Source organism: Schistocerca nitens, chromosome 1 (genome assembly GCF_023898315.1).
Source record: "Schistocerca nitens isolate TAMUIC-IGC-003100 chromosome 1, iqSchNite1.1, whole genome shotgun sequence".
NCBI classification, from domain to species: domain Eukaryota; kingdom Metazoa; phylum Arthropoda; class Insecta; order Orthoptera; family Acrididae; genus Schistocerca; species Schistocerca nitens.
Genome location: NC_064614.1, coordinates 401,588,384 through 401,616,116, shown reverse-complemented (window position 1 = coordinate 401,616,116; position 27,733 = coordinate 401,588,384). Strand labels below are relative to the sequence as shown.

The 27,733-nt window shown below is 39.8% G+C and overlaps 1 protein-coding gene across 1 annotated transcript in view; it reads left to right on the top strand.

Moving 5' to 3' along the window:
- The window catches only part of LOC126249771 (uncharacterized), a 72,398-nt gene extending 60,863 nt beyond the window's left edge, over window positions 1–11,535 (top strand). Inside the window, exon 5 of the mRNA XM_049951493.1 lies at window positions 11,369–11,535. Within this exon, the coding sequence (XP_049807450.1) occupies window positions 11,369–11,535 (167 nt within the window). The remainder of the gene's footprint in view (window positions 1–11,368) is intronic.
- The last annotated feature ends 16,198 nt before the right edge of the window (window positions 11,536–27,733 follow it).

Sequence of the window (27,733 nt, the reverse complement as noted above, 5' to 3'; positions counted from 1 at the left end):
AAGTGTAAGATACACAAAAAATCTATTTTTTACTTATCTTCATTTTCTCTTGGTTGTTGGCTGCAGTTCTCATGTCTAGGGGTAGATTCTTGAGGCTGTAATTTTTTTTACTCAGTGCGTTCCAGTTGATCTGAATAATTGATGAAGTACTTTCTGTTGCTGTGACTTTTTTTATTTTATCTCATTCTTCTATATCACACTGACTTAACAGTCACCACTTCAGAACACAAATTCACATTGTTATTGTCAAAATAAAAAATATGTCTGAGTCCATCAGAGGCATTCCCATTGCTCCTTACTCATTCTATGAAACTAACACATTCCGAAGAGTTTACGAAACAAAAGAATTTACAAACATCCTTGAGAAAAGAAGAATCTTCACCAAGTTATATCATTATTTTATAAATGAGTCTAGAAATAAATTTAATAAATATCATCAGATTGTGCAAATTAATAATACAAATATAAGTATGCCAGATATTTTGTAATTTCAAATATTTCTGAAGGAAGAGTAATTTTAGCTGTACATATCAACTGTAACAAATTAATTTCTTTTTATCTATTGCAGCCTGAAGTATAATACATCGTATAAAAAATCAAATGAAATTCTGTTAGTGAAACAGCTGAGATAATTTTAACCTATACAAGATTCAAAATACTTTTTGGTCTCAGCTATTTCTATATATATAAAAAGGTGATATTAGCAGAGGATACTGTTACAATATCCCCCTCACAAAATTTGGAAATAGGGTGTTTACAATATTTTGTCACAGACTGTAAGATTTGCCAAATGTTGTACAAAATGATGCCAAAAATTAGAATACAAATGTATAGAAGTACCTGATACATAACATATCACAGAAAACATATGAGAAATATCTACCATACAAGTCATAATCTATACATACCTCAAGATATGGCATTCAGATTTTCAGATCTGTGCAACACAGTGTCACAAGACAATTGAGACAAGGTCAAAACTACAATATTGCAGCACTAAACTATAGAAATAATTACAGAAACAGTGTAAATTACTAGAATTACAAATTGTAAGTTTACATCCATAAAAGCAGATCTTCAGAATCTTCAAGAGAGAAGAGAAAAACTTCAGAGCCTAAGTGTATGACGAGTGAGCCAACTCCAAAAACTCACAACAGTGGGTACAGAGCAGAAAAATATACTCACAGTCATGAGTAGGAATATAGTACAAAATCAATCAGCCGCATAATCCAGAGTATGTAAGGGTATGTTAACTCATGAAAGAAAGAAATAATGGAAAAATATTAGCGCCTAAACGTATAATGCGCAGACTGACCCATGAATTCAAACCACACCGGGTACAAATCAGCAAAAAATGTTTCAACACAACAAAATGAATAAAGCTCATAATTGTATCAATAAGTTCAATTATATGCAAAGAGTAACTGTCAAAAGTACCTAGCCTCAATAAAAGGTTGTACATTCTCCTTGAGTACACATGCACAAAGTCGCGTTGACCAGGGGTACCCACAACAGAATTAACCATGAATCTGTTCACAGCTAAATTTCTGGTCAGACACAATATTGCAAAACTCAGGATGAATGCAGGTAAACAGAGTTAGCTTTGAATGATTACACAATTGAGTAGCTTGAGGACCAAAATCAATGAATGAAAGCAGACATTTATACATCTTGTATTATTGTCAATACTAGTAAATGTCTTCCACACTTATTGCTAATTGTCCAAACAAACTAACCTATGTACATAAAAGCCTAGAAGATTCATGTACAATTGATAGAAAAAAATTTATACCAATTTAAGGATACATAACATATTGGAAGTCGATCCCCCTACTTGAAAAAACATGCATTTATGCAGAATAACACCGTCTTTAGCAGTCTTGGCTAACAATTCACAAATATCAGTCACAACGCTGTTGTAGTTGGCAGATGCTTGAGTACATTACCCAGCATCTATGATCTCTTGTAAGTTGACTGGTCCAGGAGGCAACAGCCATACCGCAGTGCGGGGACTAGATCCACCCACATACCTCAGTTTCCTCCTTAGAGTTCTCATTACATGCTCCAAAGGATAAGTAACTTTCTGTCTAGCATTCACATCACATGCTGAAACATTGTTTCATGTTCTAAATATGCTGTTCAATACCTTCTTCACATCACACAAGATATGCTCTCCCTATTCCTGTTTCAAAGTCACTTATATCGGATTTATATCAGGTGAGATTAAAAAGTGTTCACACATGAAACATTAATAAAGAGAGTAAAATGCAATAAAAAAAATGAACTTACAACCTGATGCATACAGATATACTAAGATACTAGAATGAGATTTTCACTCTGCAGCAGTGTGTGCGCTGATATGAAACTTCCTGGCAGATTAAAACTGTGTGCTGGACTGAGACTTGAACTCGGGACCTTTACCTTCTGCGGGCAAGCGCTCTACCATCTGAGCTACCCAAGCACGACTCACGCCATGTCCTCACAGCTTTACTTCTGCCAGTATCTCATCTCCTACCTTCCAAACTTTACAGAAGCTCTCCTTTGCAGGAGACGAGATACTGTCAGAAGTAAAGCTGTGAGGATGGGGCGTGAGTTGTGCTTGGGTGGCTCAGTTGGTAGAGCACTCACCCGCGAAAGGCAAAGGTCCCATGTTTGAGTCTTGGTCAGGCACACAGTTTTAATCTGCCAGGAAGTTTCATACTAAGATACTATTCCTAATTTTCACAGTAAAAATTATGAACATTGTTCCATTTCAAAATTGCAAAAGGATCTACTCAGTATCATCAATCTGGTCCCAACAAACTCCAAAAAATTTTCTACTTTGTTCTCTAGGCTTGCAGATAACTCACCTTTACTGTTTGGATAATTACTCTGCATGACAATGAAAAACTACTTTGACTCTACTGTTGTTCTATGACTCTCACTTTCATCATCACATACATCACGTACCTCATCAGTATTCACAAATAACTCTGAAACTCCACAAATACCTGATACTCATAATCATTATCGTCATCATATTCTACCAAAATTACTTCATCAACAACATTATTAACAACACAAGTCTCATCTCCGTCAAAGTCACACACCTCACCTACATTCATTTGCAATAAGCTACCAGTCTCAGACTTACCAACCTCAGCTATTTCACAGCTCTCATTCACATCTATATCAAAAATATCACCTAATTCAGATGCAATAGTCATCATCTGTTTTACATACATCAGTAACACTGTCTTCTGACCAAGAGAAGAAATCATTAGTACACTCTACATCAAAATTGTCATTACTTTCACATTTTCGTTTGTGATTAGTACCTACATCACTACAATTAAACATAGTATTCCTAAACTTTTGATCAAAACATAAATGAGAAATCTGATGTTCCTTCTTTCCAACATCAGACACCTGTGCCACATTATTAATACTTTTATTGTTGTCTAATTCCAAGTATAAATTGAGAATCCCTACTTGTTGTGTTTCCTTGCCCCAAAACTGTGGACCTTCATTGAGGAGGAATGCTGTTTCCCGAGTAGTTACCTCTATGATTGATTCTCCTATCAAATTGCCTGTGGTTATCCCCATTATTCCTGTTTTGTTGATGTTCAAAATTTCTGTCTCTACTAACATTTTGACCCTGGTAGAAATTACCACTATCTCTGTTTCTGTAGTTATTACCATTGTGGTCTCTATCATTTCAATTATTATGGTAAATACTTTATTCTGCTGCCCTATCCAGCCTGTCAACATATCATAAAAATTGTTCAAGGTGATTGTCAGGTCCATGTACTAAATCCAACTGCAACCTTTCTGGTAATCACCTTTTTAGAGCATCAATCAAAGTCATTTCGTCAAATGGTTTGTCAAGGTGTGTTAATTTCTTATGTTGATTCTTATAAAACTCTTTCAGAGTACCACCCCTATTCCTGTAATTTAGATTGTTCAAAAAATCACTTTTAATTCTCCTCTGGCCAGCTTCCGACCAAAATTTATTTTTAAAAATTTTTTTAACCTTTGATATGTCTCCCACTGACTGAAATTTAGATTTACCCAAGACAGAGCTTCACCTGCAAGACATCTTTTAACAAAATTAATTTTTTGATTGTCACTCATGCCTGACACATAACTATCTCTACAGTGGTGCAGAAAATCCACTGGATGTAAATTGTCTGATGGAAAACTTTTGATTGGAATGTTGGACCAAACACTACCATTATTTGAATACAGATAGTTGTGAATGCTATTTTTCTAAACTACTGAAATGTTTTGATCTGAAACATTTACATTAGTTAGCATACTGTTTTCAACATGTAAAATTATTTTACCTTAACTACTAAAGTTCTGTTCCATTTTTTCCTCTATGTCTTTCTGTTGAACTCTGACATCTTTAACATTCGTCATCTGTTGTGCAGATTCATTTACTAGCTCATTTTCCAAAACAATAAATTTACATTCTAAGATATCAAATTTTTCATTCACACTTTTTAATCCCTCTGACAACCCATTTTTTTAGCTCCAAAACCTGATTACTAAGATGTTCTCTTTTGTATTGTACCCTGTCCATTTTACTATTGTTTTCAGACTGTTCTCTGTTCATTTCCTCCAATGTTGCCGAAATCAACTCCTTAATATCAGTTTTTACTGTTTCTTTATTGACTATGTTTTCACTTGGTTTGCATGAGTTCTGGGTGGATCCTACAGCTTTCACATCACCACTATCCCTGTCTCTAATCATTTTCGTAGCAATCACATGAGTAAAATATATATATATATATATATATATATATATAGACACACACACACACACAAAGATGATGTGACTTACCGAACGAAAGCGCTGGCAGGTCGATAGACACACAAACAAACACACACATATACACACATATATACGTATACATACATAAGACATACATCCATATTTTTCCCACATGGAATGTTTCCCTCTCTCTCTCTCTCTCTCTCTCTCTCTCTATATATATATATATATATATATATATATATATATATATATATATATATATAGAGAGAGAGAGAGAGAGAGAGAGAGAGAGAGAGAGAAACATTCCACGTGGGAAAAATATATCTAAAAACAAAGATGATGTGACTTACCGAACGAAAGCGCTGGCAGGTCGATAGACACACAAACATACACACAAAATTCAAGCTTTCGCAACAAACTGTTGCCTCATCAGGAAAGAGGGAAGGAAAGACGAAAGGATGTGGGTTTTAAGGGAGAGGATAAGGAGTCATTCCAACCCCGGGAGCGGAAAGACTTACCTTAGGGGGAAAAAAGGACGGGTATACACTTGCACACACACACATATCCATCCACACATATACAGACACAAGCAGACATATTTAAAGACCTAAATATGTCTGCTTGTGTCTGTATATGTGTGGATGGATATGTGTGTGTGTGTGCAAGTGTATACCCGTCCTTTTTTCCCCCTAAGGTAAGTCTTTCCACTCCCGGGATTGGAATGACTCCTTATCCTCTCCCTTAAAACCCACATCCTTTCGTCTTTCCCTCTCCTTCCCTCTTTCCTGATGAGGCAACAGTTTGTTGCGAAAGCTTGAATTTTGTGTGTATGTTTGTGTTTGTTTGTGTGTCTATCGACCTGCCAGCGCTTTCATTCGGTAAGTCACATCATCTTTGTATATATATATATATATATATATATATATATATATATATATATATATATATATATATATAGAGAGAGAGAGAGAGAGAGAGAGAGAGAGGGAAACATTCCACGTGGGAAAAATATATCTAAAAACAAAGATGATGTGACTTACCGAACGAAAGCGCTGGCAGGTCGATAGACACACACTATATATATATATATATATATATATATATATATATATATAATTTCATAAATAGTTTGCACATATCTTTTTTTTATATTGATCTCCCTCATTGTAGTTGTTAATTCCTCTTTCAATTGATCCTGTCTGTCATTATTAATGGTATTTTGTAACTGTTGATATGATTTTTTTGGGCAGCTCTCAGTCTTCTTTCTTCACATGATTGTAATTTCATTTATATATAAACTGCAAATGATGAAAATCATTGTCCTTTCTTCTTCAGCAACAGACAAACCTTGTTATCATTAAACTGATACTGGATGATGCCCACAATTGTAATCTTACCCTCCCACACATCACCTTTAATTTTCTTAGTCTCTGCAAAAGTTTCAAAACCTTTGAGAGACATAAGATATACAAAAAGCTATTAGTTACTTATATTCCTTTTCCTTGTTGTTGGCTGCAGGTCTCGTGTCCAGGGGTAGATTCTTGAGACAGTAATTTTCTTTACTTAGTGGGTTCCAGTTGATCTGAATAATTGATGAAGTACTTTCTGTTGCTATGACTTTTTTTTATTTTATCCCATTCCTTTATATCACACTGACTTTACAATCTCCACTTCAGAGCACATATTCACATTGTTATTGTCAAAATTAAAAATACGTCTGATTCCATCAGAGGCAAGCCCACTACTCCTAAATCATTCTGCAGTACTAACATATTCCAATGAGTTTACTAAACAGAAGTGCTTACTAACTTTCTTGAGAAAAGAAGAATCTTCACCAAGTTATATCATAATTTTATTTGAGTCCAGAAATAAATTTAATAAATATCATCAGATTGTGCAAATTAATAATAGGAATTTTTTAAGTATGGCAGATATTTAATAATTTCAGGTATTTCTAAGAGAAGAGTAATTTTAGCTGTACATATTGATTGTAACAAATTATTTCTTATTACACATTACAGTTTGAAACATAATACACCATACACCAAATCAAATGAAATTCTTGTAATTAAACAGCTAAGATAATTTTAACCTATACAAGATTCAAAATACTTTTTGGTATCGGCTATTTCTATATACATAAAAAGGTGATGTTAGCAGAGACTGTCCCATTATATCCTTTGCAGGATATCCATGTTTCACTACAGCCACCTTTCCCCATCCATCAAGTCTAACTTCACACAACTTTATACTCCACACCATGGCTCACACAATCTGGCCTGCCTCAATTAACACCAGGCTAAATCAATGGACATACGTCAAAAACTTGTAGTTTAGGAAATGGTTAATATCTCTCTCTCTCTCTCATTCTCATTGTAATTTCAGACATCTGAAATAATGACCAGTAGACTACTATCCTTTCCATCAAAGCACTTGAATCCAACAGAGGTTCTGGGTGGGTCTGTATTTTCTTCATCAGCACAGTTGCTATGATTTTTAATAAAAATATCTGTCCCTCTGATTTTTGGTTTTCATTCATTTATGAGGTACAAAAAACTCAAACGTCAGTAATTTTTCACCTTTTTCAATATTTTTTATACCTCAAATAGCACAAAAGCCTAAGCAAACCATATTTGTGCACCTCTGCTCACTTAGCAACTCATTGTTGAAGATGGAAAAGGAGAGATTGCATCATTCACTGGTGCCAACACTCTCATGTCATACTGGTCAGCTGAGTTTCGTGACTGCAGTTAAGACCATCATGCTCAAATGTGGTGCTTATTTGTGATTATGAAATTAATTTAATGAAGGTCACAGCACAGTCTACATCTACATCTACATCCATACTCCACAAGCCACCTGACGGTGTGTGGTGGAGGGTACTTTGAGCACCTCTATCGGTTCTCCCTTCTATTCCAGTCTCGTATTGTTCATGGGAAGAAAGAGTGTTGGTATGCCTCTGTGTGGGCTCTAATCTCTCTGATTTTATCCTCATGGTCTCTTCGTGAGCAATATACTGCTTGACTCCTCAGTGAAGGTATGTTCTCGAAACTTCAACAAAAGCCCGTACCAAGCTACTGAGCGTCTCTCTTGCAGAGTCTTCCACTGGAGTTCATCTATCATCTCTGTAACACTTTCGTGATTACTAAATGATCCTGTAATGAAGCGCGCTGCTCTCCATTGGATCTTCTCTATCTCTTCTATCAGCCCTATCTGGTATGGATCCCACACCAGTGAGCAGTAAGCCACACAGTACAAATGAATACTACTTCAGCAAATGAAGAAAAAAAAAACACTTTAGATTAGCACCTGATACTTGTTAACCATTACTCAAATTCTGAAACATTAAGTTTTTGTGAGTGTGGTTTGTCATGCAGCTATTTGAGATTTATGACAATGTGCACAGCTATTGATGTGGGAACTGGGTGGGTGACTTTTTCATTCCCTAAGATGCCAACATTTCTGAGATGGAACTCTCACCCTTTTTAATTGGACTGTGTACACATATAGTAGTTTCATAACTCAATCAATCAGCAGCTTCGTTTCATTTTATTGAATTTTTTAACAATGCCCAAAGCTTGCTGACATGTAATCTACCTTTCCTTATGAGTTATTCATTGTTCACAAGGATTAAAATCCGAATATACAAATATAATTTTAAATCTGCATTTTTCATCATATGTGTACCACAGCACCCTAATGTTCCTCACTCTTTTCCTTCTCTCTTCCTCCCCACCTATCCATGAATCGTGGACCTTGCTGAGGTGTGGAGGCTTGCAGGCTTCAATGATGCTCATAGCTGTACTGTAGATGCAACAACAATTGAGGGGACGTATCTGTGGAGAGGCTAGACTAACCCATGGTTCTACAGCCTTTTCAGTAGTTGTAATGGAAACAGTAAGCATAATTGACTGATCTAACCTTGCAACATCAGCCAACATGACCTTGCTGTGCTGGTACTGTGAACTGCTGAAAGCACTGGGAAACTATGGCCATTATTATTATTATTATTATTTTTTCCGAGGGCATGCATCTCTAATATATTGTTTAATAATGATGGCATACTCTTGGATAAAATAAAAAAATTCCAGAGGTGGAGTAGTCAGTCTTGTAAACTGACTTAAGGCCGGGAGAGTAGTGTGCTGACCACATGACTCTCCATATCCACAGGCTTGTGGACTGAGGATGACATGGTGGCTGGTTAGTACCATTGAGCCTTCATGGCCTGTTCAGGCAGAGTTTAGTTTTAGAGGTGAAATAGTCTCCAGTTCAGATCACCAGGTGGGGTGGCATTCCATGGACCATAGTGTAGGTTACAGTATTTCAAGAGGGAACTGGATAAGCTGAAGTTTTAGATATAGTGCGAATTAGTGAAGTGTGATAGTGGGAAGAGCAGGACTTCTGCTTGGGTCAGTACCGGGTTATCAATACAAAATCAAATGGGGGTAATGCAGAAGTAGGCCTAATAGTGAATAAGAAAATAGGAATGTGGGTAACCTACTATGAATATCATAGTGAATGCATTATCATAGCCAACATCCTCCACAGTAGTACAACTTTCTGTGCCGACTAGTTCCACAGCTGATGAAGAGATTGAAAGAACTTACAGTGATATAAAGGGAATAATTTGGATGGTTAAGGATGATAGAAACTTTATTGTGATGGGATTCTGGAATTCATCAGTAGGAAAATGAAGAATTGGAAAAATAATAGTAAGTGTTCATGAACTGGGGGAAAAAAATGAAAGAGGAAGCAGCCTGGTAGAAGTTTGTACAGAAGGTAATTAATTAATTGCTAACACTTGGTTTAAGAATCACAAAAGAGGATTGTATATACAGAAAAAGCCTGGGGTCACTGGGAGGCATTAGATTGGTTATATAATGCAGAGGCACAGATTCAGAAAACAGATTGTATACTGTAAGACATTTCCAGGGGCTGATGTGGGTTCTGACAATAGTTAATTGGTTATAATCTGCAGATTGAAGTTAAAGAAATTGCTGCAATGTAGGAAATTAAGTAAATATGTCCTGGCTAAACTGAAGGTAGAAGAGGTTGTTGAAAGCTTAAGAGAGAACATCAGGCAATGTTGGACTAAAATAGATGAAACGGTAGCTTTGAGAAATAAAAACGTTTCAAGTTTTCCTATTTGACACTTACACAGCAATTTGTGTGTTGCTGAAGACAAGCTGAAATGATTAGGATAACATAAACACCCAGACCCCATGTGAAGAAAATCTCTGACCCAGTTAGGAACTGAATCCAAGTCCCTGTGATATAGAGGCAGTGACACGAGCCACTAGACAGTGAGCTGCACACAGTAATATGCTATAATAGATCTTAGATGATTATACAGCAGTTTTCATACATCTTCAAAAAATGAGATTACTGATAGAAAGACATATCGATTACAAATTAATTATTATCCTTTTTTTAATATCTATCACTACCTCCAATGAAGATTTTCATTACTCTAATTCATATTGAAACTCACTTTACATTTGTTTTATATCATTTTATATCTTTTATCAATATTTTCAGGTCATTTTAGTGATAACTGTCTAAGAATTTTAGGCCATAAAAATGTGGGCTGTGCAATTATAGTTCCTTTTTGTATTCGTAAACTAAATGAATTCTCACTACGGGCACCTGCTGCCACTGATCCCCCACCCCCTGTGGGTTCCCCTGAGTCACTACCCATTCAAATTCCATCAATCCACAGCCATAAGCAACCTAGTCTTGAAAAACATCTTTGCAGGTTCTTCCCTCAATCCATAAGGAAAAGACCTTCTCTCCACCTCCTGATGCCTACACTGGAATCAATTTTTCACCACCAACCCTACTAATCAAGATTCAGTCCAAAACCTACTCTGAACTGTGACTCAATCAGTTGACTCCTCCCCCCAACCCATGGCCCCAAAATCACCTCCTATTAACTTCTCAGAATTTCCCAACCTTGAACCTGCCTCACAGTCCCTCCCCAAATCCATCAACATGGAAACTAACCTCTTACCTGCAGGAGAAACTGCTATCCTCCACCTAAAAGCTGACCTCAATCTTATAACCCTACCTGCTGACAAAGGCTCCACCTCTGAGGTTATCAACTGCAGATATTACGTGGCAGAGGGATTCCACCAGCTGTCAGATACGTCTACCTACAGAAACCTACAAACACAGGTTTACGTATGTAAACCCTGTCACAGAGACCTCATTCCAGAAGCAAAATCTTGGCTTTTGGTATGCATGCATGCATGTGTGTGTGTGTGTGTGTGTGTGTGTGTGTGTGTGTGTGTGTGTGTTTCTGTTGTCTATTTTTGACAAAGGTCTTATTGGCTGCATGCTCATTTTATGATAGTCTCATCATTGTGCCTATCTGTGACTCAGCAGCTCTGCTATTGATGAGTAGCAACTATCCTTTTCACAACATTGTTACAGTCCATCCTGGATTTTACACTGCTTACATAAAAAAAATCATTATTTTTTTACTCTAAACCCCTCTGTACCCACAAAAAAGTTGGAAAAAAATTTGATACCAAAATCAGTACATCATTTGAAAGTAAAATGAGTGCATTTTTAATGAGTTGTATACTCAGATGCTATTTTTTCTTACAGATGTGGCTTTGAAGGCTGAACGTCGCTCTGTAATATCCCGAATGGGAATCAAAGAAGAAAAGAGAGAAGAGAGATCCGGACAAACAGCATCTCTGAACCAACCAGAGGAGAATAAAGGTACATTTGTCTGGATTTTGTGTGTTAAATCTAGGTGCTTTTTTTATTAGTAATCAATATGAAAAAAATATAAAAACCTTTCAAAGATGGGAAGACTTGCCTTTTTTAAATTTATGATAGAGTTTATAGTGTGACGTTGATCCACAGATCGATAGGGCAGAACATCATATGCGTATTATGTCTTTGGGTTGATCTTTGTTTTGTATACTTCCGGGACCTCATTTCCTGCCTAGCCTTCAACCTGTACGTTTGTCATGTAATAAAAGTATTGATGATTAGAAGAGAGAACCATGGTCATTACCTTACCACCTTGATATCTCCTTCAGTGCTGACCCCGAAGTTTGAATAATCCATCGAACCGATTACAAAGTGACTATCGCGCCGGCTTCCGCATTCCGCATGGACCTTTGTCTGCTACACAATGGCCTTCTACAACACACGCCGCTGCCCGGTTTTCACCAGCAACAGCAACTAAATTCAAGCATGCCAGCTGTTGTTGGTGTCCGACGTGAATTTCTGAAGTACTATAGCCTCGAGAACCCAGGGACCTCATCAGATGCAGTGGTTGTGAACATGACCCCAACGATCTCCGACTTTGGCTTTGTTAGGCCTGAAGTGCTTCAGCTTTCGCCGCACAGCAGTACAAGAAACCACTACACACTGATACCAAACTTTAATGCAAGTACTGTAAGTAGTAGGGAGCATAGTTTTCATAATGTACCACAACAGGACACCTTTTTGAATGTGCAAACTCCACGTGTGTATCACTCTGTGCCAGTTGCACACTATGTGAATGACATTCGCCAGTGCTCATCAGTGCAGTAATTTGAGTGCGTCAGGTTCCGCCAAGCTCATCAGTGACCCTGTGATGGACAATTTCGCTGCAGATGTGGAGGACCAATTGCATAATAACCTGTTGAGCAACTGTCGTGACCACTTTGACCTTCCACCGCAACAACCGGTCCCGCTTCACTCCATGCCGGGTTTCCTGCTAACGGATTTTGCTCCCCCTCCAGCTACTATGAACACAGCTGGCACGTCTGCTTCCTCTCTACTGCCCTCCCAACACAGAGTTAACTTTGACTTGCCTACTCCTACGTCCACGAGCAGTTGCCCACATTCTTCGACCACCAGTTCATCGAATCTACCGATCTTCTGGCATTCAAACCTGCCCACCCGGAATTCTGGTTCAACCTCGTCAAGCAAACTTTCAGTGTCTGTGCACTTGATGACAATGCCCGTTTCACATGCCTCATAACCACCTCCACGACTGTGTTGACTTAATTTATGACCTGGTTAAGTCATCTCCTCCAAACAAGTAGTATGCTACAGCTAAACAAGCAATACCAGAATGTGTCTCCAAGACAAGAAGAGAAAACGTTCGACAGCTCGTCTATGAAGAATGCCTTGGCGACATATCTCCGTCCCAGCTGTGGTGATGCCTTCAACTTCTCGTCAGTGAATGCGAGATGCCAGACACCACTCTCACCGAGATTTGGATGGGAAAGCTGCCTCTGTCTGTCCAAACGGCCATCTCCGCCTACAAGGATAGACCAAATAGTGAATGCTTGCGTGCCACCAACCGGGCTTACTCCACTCTATTACGTGAATGCCATGCCCAGCGGTCTGGCAGCTATGCCAGTTTCCAACCACAACCAGGGCCCCAACATGGACGCCCTACTAAACCTAAGTCTGTCAAGCTCGCCGCACTACCGGCACCTTCACGTACACGCAACAACAGCACATCTGACTCCGTGGAAGATTCTTGGCCGCTGCCGTCTGACCACTTGCAGGAGCAGACATCTGCCCATAAATACTGTCTCTTCCTTGCAAAATTTGGGGAACAAGCACGCAATTGTAAACCGCCGTGCTTCTACTTAAACTTCAACCGCAGGTAGGCAGCGGCGGCACATCCTGCGATGTAAACAACATGCGCCATCCCACGCTCCATTCTGTGTCCAACACTAATGCTTCAAATGGATGAGTCGACACGGGTGCATATGTTTCCCTACTTCCATCTTGTCTTGCTACCGAAAAGATCCGACTACACAACTGTCTTACATGCTGTAAACTCATCTAGTTTGTCGTGCTTTCGTTCTACTTCATATGCAGTGTCCCTCTCACCTGAGTGCAACCTGAAGTGGTCCTTCCTGGTGGCTGACATCGACGATCCCATTTTGGGCATCGACTTTCTACGACACCACAAACTGTGGCCTGACCTCGTCAAGAATAGTGTGTTCTACCACCCTATGCAGGAACACATCCTGTGTGCTTCATGGAGTGTCCATAGTACTGCTAAACAGCTCCACCTGGCTAGGAAGTGTAATAACCCCTCCTCCGAGCTTTTGTCATGGACCAATAAGCGGCTCATGGAGCGTGTCGAGTCTACATGCCTGTGCTTGAAACAACTTGAGCTACGTCGTTGCATCAACGACTTAAGTAATGAGTTATCTTTGGCACGGCAGCAGCTTGCAGCAGACGATGCCTCGGCAACACACAAGGTTAGTCGGTGCCATTACAGTGTTCTCCCGCATGAGTGCGTATGTGACCGTGTGCCACATAAACTGTACAGTGTCTATGCTCCCGCCAGCTCTAAGTGTGTTAATTCTAGCGCAAATTCATCCCCCTCCTCGCTTGGGCAGTTAACTTCCCAGGCACAGGTTAATATTTTTGATTTTCTGCCATCAGCTGTTCATTCGCGCCTGCTACTGCCACCAACCTCGACAGCGGTGCCTTTGGTTACTAATAAACAGTGTACCAACCTTGTTTTGCATAGCTCTTTTGTTTGGAACTCCCAGCCACCCAACAGTTGGCACTTATGCAAACTTTTGCCGTCCGCACCACAGCCCAGCCTAGTGGCCGCGGCGCACACTATACCACAGACAGTCACCTCGTGTACCACGTCGCGCGTTTCCGTGGTTACAGACGGCACCACCCACAAACTTTGCTTGCAAGACGGGCCGCCTATCTCTTGCCGACCATGCCGTCTCAAGCCAGAACACATGAAAGTGGCTCGCGAACAAATAGACGATCTCCTAACAGACTCACCTATCCACTTTGTCACAAAAAGTGACGGCACCTGCTGTATGGTTAGTGACTATACTAATTTGAACTCTCGTACTATCATAGACAAGTACCTGGTTCCTAATGTCACAGTTTTTAACCATGCTCTTGCAGGCGCCAAATATTTCTTGGTAGTGGACTGTAGGAGGGCCTATCATCAAATTCCGATGGCATCAGAGGATATTGAAAAGACAGCTGTTACAACACCTTTTGGCCTTTTCCAGTACCGGTTCATGCCCTTTGGCCTCTGCAATGCTGCACAAACTTGGCAGAAATTCATAAACAAGGTGTTGTTTCATCTGGACTTTTGTTTCGTTTACTTGGACGACATTCTTATTTTCAGTCCTACTTTGCAAAAGAACAAGGAACATTTGCAGATTGTGAAAGACACTCTTACCACTGCTGGTGTTGAACTGAATAATAAGAAGCTCCAGTTGCACCAGACTTCAGTAAAATTCTTAGGCTACATCGTGTCAGCTAAGGGCCTCACTCCTCCTGAGGATAAAATCAAACCTGTTTCGGATTTGCCACAACCTCACTCGTTTAAGGAGCTGCGCAGGTTCATTGAACCAGTTAACTATTATAGGAAGCACTTGCCTGCCGCAGCCGAGGTTCAGGCTCCACTAACAGACACCCTTGCTGGCAAAAATACTACCAGTATCCTCCCAGTCTCCTGGACCCCTGCCATGGAACAAGCTTTTGACAAGCAAAGCACTTACTAGCAAACGCAGTGACTTTTGCCCACCTACATGCAGACACTACATTTTTTTATACCGCGGATGCCAGTGATACGGCACTAGGTGCTGTCCTCAGCCAAACCGTCAGAGATACTACCTTTCCTTTGCAGTTCTTTTCTAAGAAGCTCAACGATGCTCAAAAAAAGTACTCAGCCTTTGATAGGAAGTTCTTGGCAGTTTACAAGGCTGTGAAACACTTTCGTGCCAAGGTTGAGGGTAGGGACTACATTTTAACCAACCATAAACCTTTGGTTGCTGGTTGCTGCTGACCTTCCACCTAGACGCTTCAGTCATTTGGACTTTATATTGCAATTTACCTCTGACATATGATACATCAAGGATGCAGATAATGTGCTCACAGATTTTTTGTCTCGTGTTGGCGTTCTCACAACTCTGATAGACCTTTCTAACTTGCCTCAGCTGCAGTCTACCGACATGGACACTAAGTACCTTATTTCCGATCACAGCTCGTCACTCATACCTGTGTGATCCACATTTCCCAGTGTCATAGGTGAGGTTTGGTGTGACGAATCAACTGGTATTCTGCGTCCCTTCATACCCAAACCTCTACAGAGACAAGTGTTCAACAAATTACACAACATAGCTCATCCAGGTGGGAGAGCCTCTACCAGACTTATTTCAGAGTGCTTCGTCTGGCACAAAATGTGTCACGACTGCCAAGCCTGGGCCTGTGCCTGCATTCCGTGTCAACAAAATAAAGTTTCGTGGCACACATTGCCCCCAATAGGCAGCTGCACCTCTCCTCCCAGTCGCTTCCAGTACGTTCACATCGATTTGGTGGGCCCCCTCACCCCCTCCGAGGGTTACAGATACATGCTATCTATTATAGACAGAACCTCTCGTTGGGTGGAAGCTGCCCCGCTACCCAATATTACATCCAAATCAGTGGCATGATCCTTCATAGACACTTGGATTTCACGCTTTGGCTACCCTGTTCACTTGATGACCAACCAAGGCTGTCAATTTAAGTCTGCCTTGTTTCCTGAACTATGTAGGCTGTGAACCATGAAGAAAATTCATTCAACAGCATACCACCCCCAAAGCAACGGCCTCGTGGAACATTGGCATAGGACGCTTAAGATGCCCATATGCTGCCCTGTTATTTGTCTTACTCGATTTGCGGACCACTTTCAAGGAAGACCTTAAAGGCTTAGTGGCCAAATTCATCTACGGCCAGTCCCTTACACTGCCAGGCGAACTTGTTGCTCCTGCTCCAGTCGCCAAACCGTCTGAACTGCCGTCCTTGGTAGAACAGATGAGGTTACGCTGTAACAAGCTTCAACCCCCGCTCCCTTCCAGCTACGTGTGGCAACCCACGTGCTTACATTAGGCCAAGTGGAAAGGTGATCATTAGGTTCCCTGTCGACGACACCCTTCCACACCAGTGCTCCCGCACCGGCCGCCGACTACGACCGCCGACGTCGCTTCAAGACTTAAGCATCAGCATTCCAGGATTGATCCACACTGTCCTCCCACATGGCCCGTGCCGTTATAAGTGGAGGAACTCACTGTAACCCACTTAAACTCTCGCCAACCTCCCTCCCCCCCTCACACACACACACACACACACACACACACACACACACACACCCCTTCGGGTACGTACTTCATACTGCAGGGCGGGCTATGTGGCGTCGATACACGGATCGATAGGCCAGAACATCATGTGTGTATTATGTCTTTGAGTTGATCTTCATTTTGTATACTTCCAGGACTTGAGTTCCCATCTAGCCTTCGACCTGTACATTTGTCGTGTAATACAAGTATTGATGATTAGAAGAGAGAACTGTGGTCATTACCTTACCATCATGATATCTCCTTCAATAGTATTTAATGTCCAAAAACTTTTATTAAAAGAGGATAGTTAACTTTAAAGATAAGGGGTGCCCTGTAATGAACAAAACTTTTGAGTGCATGATAGAATACACATTTACTGATGAAATTAAGTAATTTCCATGTTATTGCAGTATATGCAATGTGTGATTGGGTATGAGATGATATTACCCAAAGGGCCCCATGATTCTACAGGCACACTTTTGTTCTTCCAGTGAAAATTTCTGTAACATTTTGTCATACTAGCACCTAGTTCTTGGACTTGTGGACTGGAAGTGATCATGGATTGTTGCTGTACACATGATATTTCCACTACCACATAGAAAGAAATCACATGGTGTCATATCACAGTATCTGTGTGGCTAATTCACGTCATCATTGCTAAAAATCACTGATTCTGGGAACCTCTCTCATAACAAGCTCACTGACACAGGTTGTGCCATCATTTATATACAAGAAACTGAAATGGTCCCAGTACTGATCTCTGCAGCATGCCTGGCACTACTGTTTTATTTGTAGATTGAACATTGATTTTTCGCACACTATTTTCATAAACTGTATTTGTGCATTTGTTTATGGTTTTTTAGGTATGCAGACAGGAATTTAAAAAATGTTTTTATGATATTGGATGCTCTCAGTTCCTGCAAGAAAAATGCATAGATAACCTGATCGAAAGCCCTTGTGACATCTAGAATATTCCCACAGTATTCCTTCCATCATCTAGATAGCTCAAGGCATTGTGAAACAATTCTGTGACAGCTGTTGTGATGTTGCAGTCTTTTCAAAATCCATGTTGAGTTTCTGCAAGGAGATTGTCATTTTGTGAAAAGACACTGAGGTGTGCCAGCATCACTGACTCAAAAATCTTTCTGAAAGCAGCATTCAGTTACATTTGTCTGTAGTTTGTTGTTTCCTCCTTTGATCCTTTTTTATTTATTGTTTGGACTACGCTGCTCTTCAGTACATTGGGAAACATAGCTTCTCTGATGATGTTACAGTTGATGAGATATGTAATTGGTTCAACAAAAACATTTTTGCATTTTTTTTATTACTGTCCTGGAGAGCCATCCCAACTACCTGAATGTCTTTTTATAAGATAATTTATTTAAAACAGACTACAAAGTGCATAAGATTTACAAATATGTTGTTCCTCACAGATGCACCATTACACACACACACACACACACACACACACACACACACACACACAATTGGTTCAGTTTTGTGATAAAGATGAGCACCTCCTGTTCTACTTGTCTAAAGATTCAATTGTACATATATGACAAAGGTATGAAAAACTCACATTACACAGATATTACAATACATTTCATTTTCCTCTTAGTATTGACACTTCATTCAAAGAAAAATAAAAGGTGAGTACTGAATTTCACATGGATTTAATTTTCTGTACTCCAGTCCTTTTACTCAGCAACTTGAGTTGAACCCTTAGTAGATCAGCTTACTGGTTGGTCCTGTCAGTGTGTTGTAATTCAAGATCCCAATCAAGAATCTTTTCCTGACATAGAAGTGATGGACTTCTATGTGCTTTGATTTTTGATGATATATTGGGTTTTTGGACAGTTCTACTATACTTGCATTGTCAACATACAGTGTAGGAGGTTTCACTTGTTTGGAAGTTCCAATCAATTCATACAACAACCTTTTGGACTAGACCAGCTCCTTTGCTCCTTCACTGTCTGATATTATTTCTGCTTCCATAGTAGATGTTGCCACTGTCTTTTGTAATTGACTGGTCCATGATACAGCCCCGTTACCGATAGTTGCGACAACACCTGTTGTTGAACATCTTGCATCCTTGTCACCAGTATAATCAGCATCGCTGTAGACTTTCAACCTCTCTTTGTTGTTGTTCTTAATTCCATAATCCACTGTATTCTTCTAGGACCTAAAAATTTGTTATACTGGATTCCAGTCTTGAACTGTAGGATCTTCCATCGCTCTAGCTGTTTTGCTCACTGCAAAAACAATGTCTGGACATGAGACTTGAAAAGCTTCTATCATGAAAGAGCTACTATTAAAGAGACAGCTTACACTGCACTCATTCGTCCTCTGTTAGAATATTGCTGTGCGGTGTGGGATCCTTACCAGGTGGGATTGACAGAGGACATCGAAAGGGTGCAAAAAAGGGCAGCTCATTTTGTATTATCATGTAATAGGAGAGAGAGTGTGGCAGATATGATACACGAGTTGGGATGGAAGTCATTAAAGCAAAGACGTTTCTCGTCGCGGCGAGATCTATTTACGAAATTTCAGTCACCAACTTTCTCTTCCGAATGCGAAAATATTTTGTTGAGCCCAACCTACATAGGTAGGAATGATCATCAAAATAAAATAAGAGAAATCAGAGCTCGAACAGAAAGGTTCAGGTGTTCGTTTTTCCCGTGCGCTGTTCGGGAGTGAAATGGTAGGGAGATAGTATGATTGTGGTTCGATGAACCCTCTGCCAAGCACTTAAATGTGAATTGCAGAGTAATCATGTAGATGTAGATGTAGATATTGTTATAAATTATAACTGGGTGTACTCATCCTGTATCTCTTGATCCGCCGCTGCAAATTGTCCTGTGGTACATGTTGTCTACTGTATTTGACGGTTAAGTCAAAATAAGCAATACTTATGATTTTTGTTTCAGATAACTTTATTTTAACTCAAAAAAGACACACATGTTACATGCATAAATTCATCTCATGCACTGCCCTCCTCTGCTAATATGGCTGCCCCTATATATATATATATATATATATATATATATATATATATATATATATATATATATATATATATATATATATATATATGATTCCAAACAATCCTCATCCTTGGTATTGTTAAAAAGGGCTCTTTAATAAAATTACAATTAAAGCTCTCATTTTAAAACCAATGACACATTTCAACAACTACAATAGCTCTTATAGAGTAAATACAAAATTGAATTTTTCAAGTATATAATAATTTAACTGTGTATCAATGCTCAGATACACGGTGTTAACAATCCTCTTACTATTTTTATTAATCAAAAAAGGTTCATGGTTTGGGGAATGTTCCTCCCAATTACAGGACCTACACTCTTCAATACAATTATAATATAGTAACTGATTTCTGTGTACCCATTCCACAAGTACATGTTTACCTACACCCCTATGTCAGAAATTACTGTTTATGGTCGAAAAATGTTTTTTTCAGATTGGTTTCAATGGACTGTTTCTTATCAGACTGTACTCTGCAGCAGCCACTGACAACAGAGTTTGAATTGTATCATAATGCATGACAGGGCTGAATGTTTCTTCATAGTCAATTCCTTGTCTCTTTCCATGTCCTTTGGCCACAAGTTGACCGTTGAAGCAAACTTTCCCATTTTCTGCAGTTTTTGTCTGTAAGATCCATTGATTTTGCAAAATCTGTACACCACTCGGACACTCAACTAATATCAAAGTGTTATTCTCTTTCAGGGACTTTAATTCTGCATGAATGGACTCCTGCCACTGATTTTTATTGCTAGACTGCAAAGATTCTGTGTATGAGGTTGGATCATTGTCCCGGATGATAAGAGTTCAGCCATGTATACATAATCTCCAGCAATCTTCTTCCTCCTTATTACTTCCTCTGGAACTTGACATTGTCTCCAAGTCTTCTTCCACTTCACTTACTCTTTCTGTTCTCTCATCGTAGCTGACAGCTTTTGATTTCTTTTTCTCATCAGAAGTCTGATTAGGGTGACTGTTGAACAGTGTCTTCACCAGTAACTTCAAATTCAGCAGCACTGGTGCACAGATTGCATACAACTTCAGGCTTGAATTTTACATTATGACTTAGTACAACTTTTCTTTGAGTTGGAATCCAGATCCTAAAGCCACATCTGTCATTTATGTACCCCACCAGATATCTAAACACAGCTTTGTTATCAAATTTTGGACAAACATTCTTATTCACAGGCACATAAAGTTCTATTCCGAGGATTCTCAGATGATCCAGGTTGCCTGCTGGTCATCCATACAACAGTTCATATGGAGGTTTGTTTACAGTAGAGGATTTCTGAGTGCATTTTAAAAGATATGCAGCAGTACTGCATGCTTCTGCCCACATCTCCTTTGGTAATTTACCTGGGGTTCAGCATAGAATGTGCACACTCTGCATTAGTGTGGTTTTCTCTCTGCAACACCATTTTGCTGTGGTGTGTAAGGTTGAGTGATGAAACCCTCTATGCCACTCCTTGCCAGCAATTCCGAGACTTTCTTGTTATCGAGCTCCCTTCCTCCATCACACCTGAACTTCTTTGATAACATGACCATTTGTCTTAGCTTCATTCAAGAACTGTTCCAGGACTCTGCTGACTTCACTTTCCTGTTTAAGAAAGAAAATTTTATGGAACTTGATAAAATCATCTTTGAAGCATATGTAATAGCGAGCTTTTATGAGAGACTCTGTAGACAAAGGTCCATTTATGTCAGCATGGATTTGTTCACCTGTAACCATTGGTCAATTCATTCTATTCCGGAATGGCAGTGTATACATGTTTCCAAGCGCACATCCATCACAGAATTCTTCTTTGTACCCATCCACACTGATATTCATCTGCTTCAAGATCAATTTCATGTGTTGCTTGTGTCGATGTCCAAATCTCTCATGATAAACTTGCAGCATATCTAACAAAGTCACCAAATTCGCTTGAGCTGGCTGTGCTGGTTTAATGACATACATGTCAAGAACATGGAGACCATGGCTGACATGACCAGTCATCATTGTTTGCCCAGTCACATTGTGTTCAATTTTGACACTTTTGTCATCAAGTCTAGTGCAAAAATCTCTTCATGCAGCTTCTTTGACAGAGAACAAGTGAACACCCATTTCACAAAACATATAGTACATCTTTCAATTCACTGAATTTTCTGGCAGTACTCAATTACATTTGAATTTTCACAGTTCCTGCCCATGAGCCAACATACTCACACCTCTTCTCCCAATAGAAATCTTTTCAAGGATGGCAAATTTCATATATAATATGAAATATTGTTTATTTGCAGTGATATGACTTGTAGCACCACTGTCAGAGTACCAATTGTCGATACCAACAAAGTTTTCAACTGAAACACTAAGAACATGTGACAAAAGTGCAGCATTCTTTTCCTTATTCTTTTCAGAATGATTGATGCAAATTGTCTGTCTTTTTTATTGGACACTGTGCTGCCCAGTGGCCAACCTGCCTACATCTGTGAAATGAAATCATTGTTTAGCGCATTCACTATTATTTTGCTATATTTTTCACTACTGATACTGTCACTTTTGTTTCGCTGAATTTTTTTATGGCAACTGCATGTAACAAACATACTTTTATCATGGAATTTAATTGTGCACAGTTTTTCAATCAAAAGGTTGACACTTTGATTTTCAGATGGAATCGTGTCCCACAGGTCCTTGAAAGTGTCATATTCTTTGCCTAGCGTGGAGAGAATTTGGCCATTAAAAATTCTTTCAGACAAAACATTTTCATTGTGCTTTGTTATTCAAATCCACAAAAAGCTTCTGTAGTTTTGCAGCATGTGAGCTAATGGCCTCTTTGGCATCATGTTGAACACAAAAAAAAAGCTTCCACCAATGTGTTCAGACATTGTAAACTGCTTCGCTCAAATTGTGCATGTAACTTACCCCAAATTTCACTTTTTATGTTAACACGAACTGGGAAATGGATTTTCCTAATGCACTTACTAGTAAACTTGCTGATTTCACGCCATCTTTCAGCCACTGGTGATGTGCTGCCTTTTTCTCTGCAGTTGCATCACGCAGTAGTTCAGGACACTTGTACGTTCAATTTTCAATGTCCTCAGGCACGTATGCTTGCAACAGCATTGACACGTGCCATCTCCACTTCATCCGGTATTCAGGTGCTTTGAGTTTTTCCACTTGTATTTTGTAATCACCAACACTGGCTGCCATTTTCATCGAACACACAAACAATGGGCAAATTTGTGTTATTTTAGTCACAAGCAAAAAAATTACTTCACAGCTGACTACACGCAGTCTGGGCCCAAAACCTGTTAGGATTATGTGTTTAAAACAGACTACAAAGTACATAAGATTTACAAAAACATTGTGCCTCACAGATACACCGTTACACACACACACACACACACACACACACACACACACACACACACACACACGGTAGGTTTAGTTTTGTGACAAAGACGATCACCCTTGGTTTTACTGTCCAAAGATACCATTGTACACATATGACAAAGATAGGAGAAACTCGCATTATGCAAATGTTACAATGCATTTCATTTTTCTTTTAATATTGACATACATCTTCAAATTCAGAGCCCTTATCTGTTGTGTAGTAGTGTACTGGGTTATTGAGTGGACCTGTGTCTGGAATTATGGCACCAGTCAGGAGATAAAATGCTTGTTAAGAATGTTACAAACAGTTTTTTTAGTGCTTGCTATTTATTGCTTACCCTTCTGTGTTTGTATATGTCTTACAGCATTTGTTAATAAGGCTCCAGAAGGCATGGCTTGCATTTGCTGACTGTGCCATTAATTTATTGTGGACTTGTTTCCTAAGAGTTGTTAGGAGTTCTGATGTGATACTATGCATGACACTGCTATATTTTTCTTTGAAAATCAGCTATCCAGATGATTTTTACAATTATAGTCATCAATATTCTGTCTGAGGTAGACAAATGTAGCTGATAGTTTTAACTTAACTCATTTCCCCACTGATTGGGAATTGTGTTTGTTTTATTTGGACAATAAGAGTCAAAATGCTTCAACAAATTTGGATGGAATTCATCCAATTTATTATTTGATCTTTCTAACCATTAGACATTTGCCAGTTCTCTCGGGTAGTGTGTTTTTGAAAGTACTTATGTTCATGGTGGTTTGGCTATGTTTCTGCTGAATTATTTTTTCAGTGTCTGAAGAACCCTCATTCAAGTAATCAATTTGCTGGCCTTAATGATCAGAGGAGTGGAACTGAGGATTACTGAATTTAGTATTCTTAATTATATTTGCTAGTTATGGCAACATCTATCCTACTGGAAGTTAAATCTATTATTATGCTGTCTGAAGTTACCAAATTTGCAAGATTGTATGTATTTAACGTATGCAATAATTTTAAATCAGTAATAGTATGAGAATTTGCATCACTGTTTAAATCATTCAGTCTTGTGATGTCATTAGGTCCACTTTGGGCAATCGTCTTACTGAGGCTGTTGAATAAATGGTACAACTCTCCATTTGGTGGGCAACACACATCCATCACTTTATGTTTCATTGTGCTGTTCTTGAAGCCTTCAAATGTATCACAATGTCAGCTAAATCAAGTGACTGTACTCTGCAGTACTGTTACAGAAATAACCTTTTTTTTTTACTTTAATGTATTTATTAATATAAAAACCTACCCCCACCCCACCTGATGCTGCCTACAGTAAGTACTTACTATGAATAACCATCTAATTTAAAGCATATTTTTTCCTCATGGCTAAGTCCATGTTCTGTTATTGCCAGAACATGCGGATCATTTTCACCCATTAGAAACTGCAATGATGATGATGATGAGTCCCATACTTCTTTACAGAGCGTATGGGAGCGACGCGGGAGAACCGCGCCGCCTTACTAGGCAAGGTCCTAGTGGAGGTGGTTTGCCATTGCCTTCCTCCGACCATAATGGGGATGAATGATGATGATGAAGACGACACAATAACACCCAGTCATCTCGAGGGAGGAAAAATTCCTGACCCTGCCGGGAATCGAACCCGGGACCCCGTGCTCGGGAAGCGAGAACGCTACCGCGAGACCACGAGGGGCGGACAGAAACTGCAATAAGTGCTTATTTCTTAAGTACTGTGCATTTAAATGCATCAAACAGAGTGGTCTTTTCTGCACATTTTTGCACTTTTTGCTGTAGCAGTAAGGATAATTTTAATAGAATACAGAAAATGTTTCTTGATTGTTGATTATCCTGCAGGTTTCTTCTTTTCTCTGGTCAATAAAAACTGGCTGAGGCATGCAGGAAGCACTGTTTTCCTCTTTCTTACTGCACCTATTCTTCCATTTTCATCTGCAGATAACTTTTTTCTGTGTCTGGGTATCCTGCTACTTGTTTAGCTGCTGCTGTGAAATTGTCCTTACTTTCTGATGTGGGTGAAACTTTGTGTTTGGTACCTCCACTACTTCTGCAGTTGTTGAGATAACATTATTGAAAGTGAAACAAGTTCATGGCTGGGTGGGGTAATTGCCAGCTTGATATCTTCTTCTTCTTCTTCTTAGTTTGGTCCAGATCACTGTCAATTTGTTGGGTATCTTCTTTCTTCCTTTCTGTTACCCCAAATTGCTAGTTAGTTATAGTCTACACCAGCATCTTGGGTTGTTCAGAGTTCTGCCAGATATCAGCATCGTACTTGCACGATATTTCAGTAATGTAGCTTGTAATATTCATCAGGTGCGACCTGAGACTGCTCCTTGAGTGGTCCTGGTCAGTATTTATGTCTGTTCCCTCAGCAGTCTGCACCTGATTGCTGCAATCTTCTGAACGTTGCTATTCCATTTTTGATCTGGTGCCTGGCACTCTATCTGGTGATGGTTTTCCATATCCATGCCTTCCATTCTTCTACTTGTGAAGTGATGCAGCCATCCTTGTTACTCCGTTAACAATTCCAGAGCAGAATCCCAGGCTCTACTTGGTAGGCACCCCATGTCACAGTTCATGAGATTGTCAGTCACTTTTATCTCAATCGATTCCCTTGTAACACTTTCACAAAATCTGGGTATCTGTGCTAGAATCTTGGTTTTCTTGTAATTCATGGCATGATTTAGTTCTAGACAGTGTTCATCAATGGGTGATCTTGTCACCTGTCTTAATCAGGTGTGCCTCAGGTCTGGCCTGTGTAGGACATGGCACATTGACAAGGTATATTACAAATCTCGTGACACCACATCATCTTTAACACTCCCCACCAGTCCCCTGATCTTGCTCGATGGACAGAAAACACACTTGATACTCTGTTTATGGAGAATACTATTGATTCTGGCAGAAATAGAATCGGCATAGGGAGGATATGCCACCTTCTTTGCTTCATCTTGCTCTGCTTCTGGAACCTGTAGTTTAGTGGCTGGTTGGAGTGCCCTCTCAGTTTGTTTGGTCATGTATCCATTTTTGCAGAACACAGTTTTAAGATGCTCTATTTCTGTTGGTACACTCTCTTGGTCTGACAGAGCACGTGCTCTGTGGACCAATGTCTTAAGTACCCTGTTCTTCTGTGCAGTGTGGTCACAGCTGCTGACCTGCAGATGTAAATCAGTGTGTGTAGATTTTCAATACACACTGTGGCCAATTGATCTGTCTGCTTTCCTTTTGACTAGTACCTCCAGAAATGGCAGGTGGCCATTCTTCTCCAGTTATATGGTGAACTTGATATTTGGTGGCATGAGTTAAGACGTTTTCTAGAAATTCATTGAGCCTGTCCTTCTCATAAGGCCAGATCATGAAGGCATCATCCACATACCTGAAGAAGCGTGTGGGTTATATCTGGCTGTCTCTAATGCCCTCTCCTCAAGTCTCTCCGTAAACGTGTTGGCAACCTCAGGAGACAGTGGGCTGCCCATAGGTAAACCTTCACTTTGCTCATAATATTGGTTCCCATGTGAATGTCAGTGTATGCCTGAACAGGTCCACTAGAGCGCCATCAAATTTCTCCACAATAGTCCGCAGCTCATGGTCTTGCGATAGCGTTCTCGCTTCCCGTGCACAGGGTCCCGGGTTCGATTCCCAGCGGGGTCAGGGATTTTCTCTGCCTCGTGATGACTGGGTGTTGTGTGTTCTTCATCATCATTTCATCATCATTGACTCGCAAGTCGCCGAAGTGGCGTCAACTAAAAAAAAAGAAAGAACTTGCAATACGGTGGCCAAACTTCCCCTCATGGGGCCTCCTGGCCAACAATGCCATGCGATCATTTCATTCTCCACAATAAGTTCTAATGAGTCTTACAGTGACACTCTAGTGAATAGCGATACCACATCAAAACTGACCATGATATCTGAACCTGTGTTGCGTAGGTGCTTGAGGTGTTGCAGGAAGTCTTCTGAGTTTCGGATGCGGTGAACACATTTCCCCACATACGGAGACAGCAGATTTTTTAAGTGTTTGCTATTGTGTAAGTGGGTGCCCCAGTATCACTGACAATTGGACTTAGGGGCATGCCTTCCTTGTGTATTTTAGGCACACCATATGGTCTAAGTGGCACTGGTGCTTTTGCCTGTATTTGTCTGATGATCTTGTCAGGCATTCCTGTTTTCTTCAGGAGAGCCCTGGTCTTCTTGGCCACCTTGTCAGTGGGGCCACACTCCAAAGTTCTGCATGCAGAATCCCTCAGAAGTTGGCAGACTTTCTCCTCATAATTCATCCATTGCAAAATGACTGTAGAATTCCCTTTTGGTGACAGCCCTGCAAGTTTCTCGGCAAATTTCCTCTGCATTTGGTGGAAGTGTGGCTGCAACTTGCTCTATTGCACTGATGAAACCTGAACTGGGCACATTTTTAGGGGTCATTTCAAAGTTGAGACCTTTGCTGAGCAGCCTTA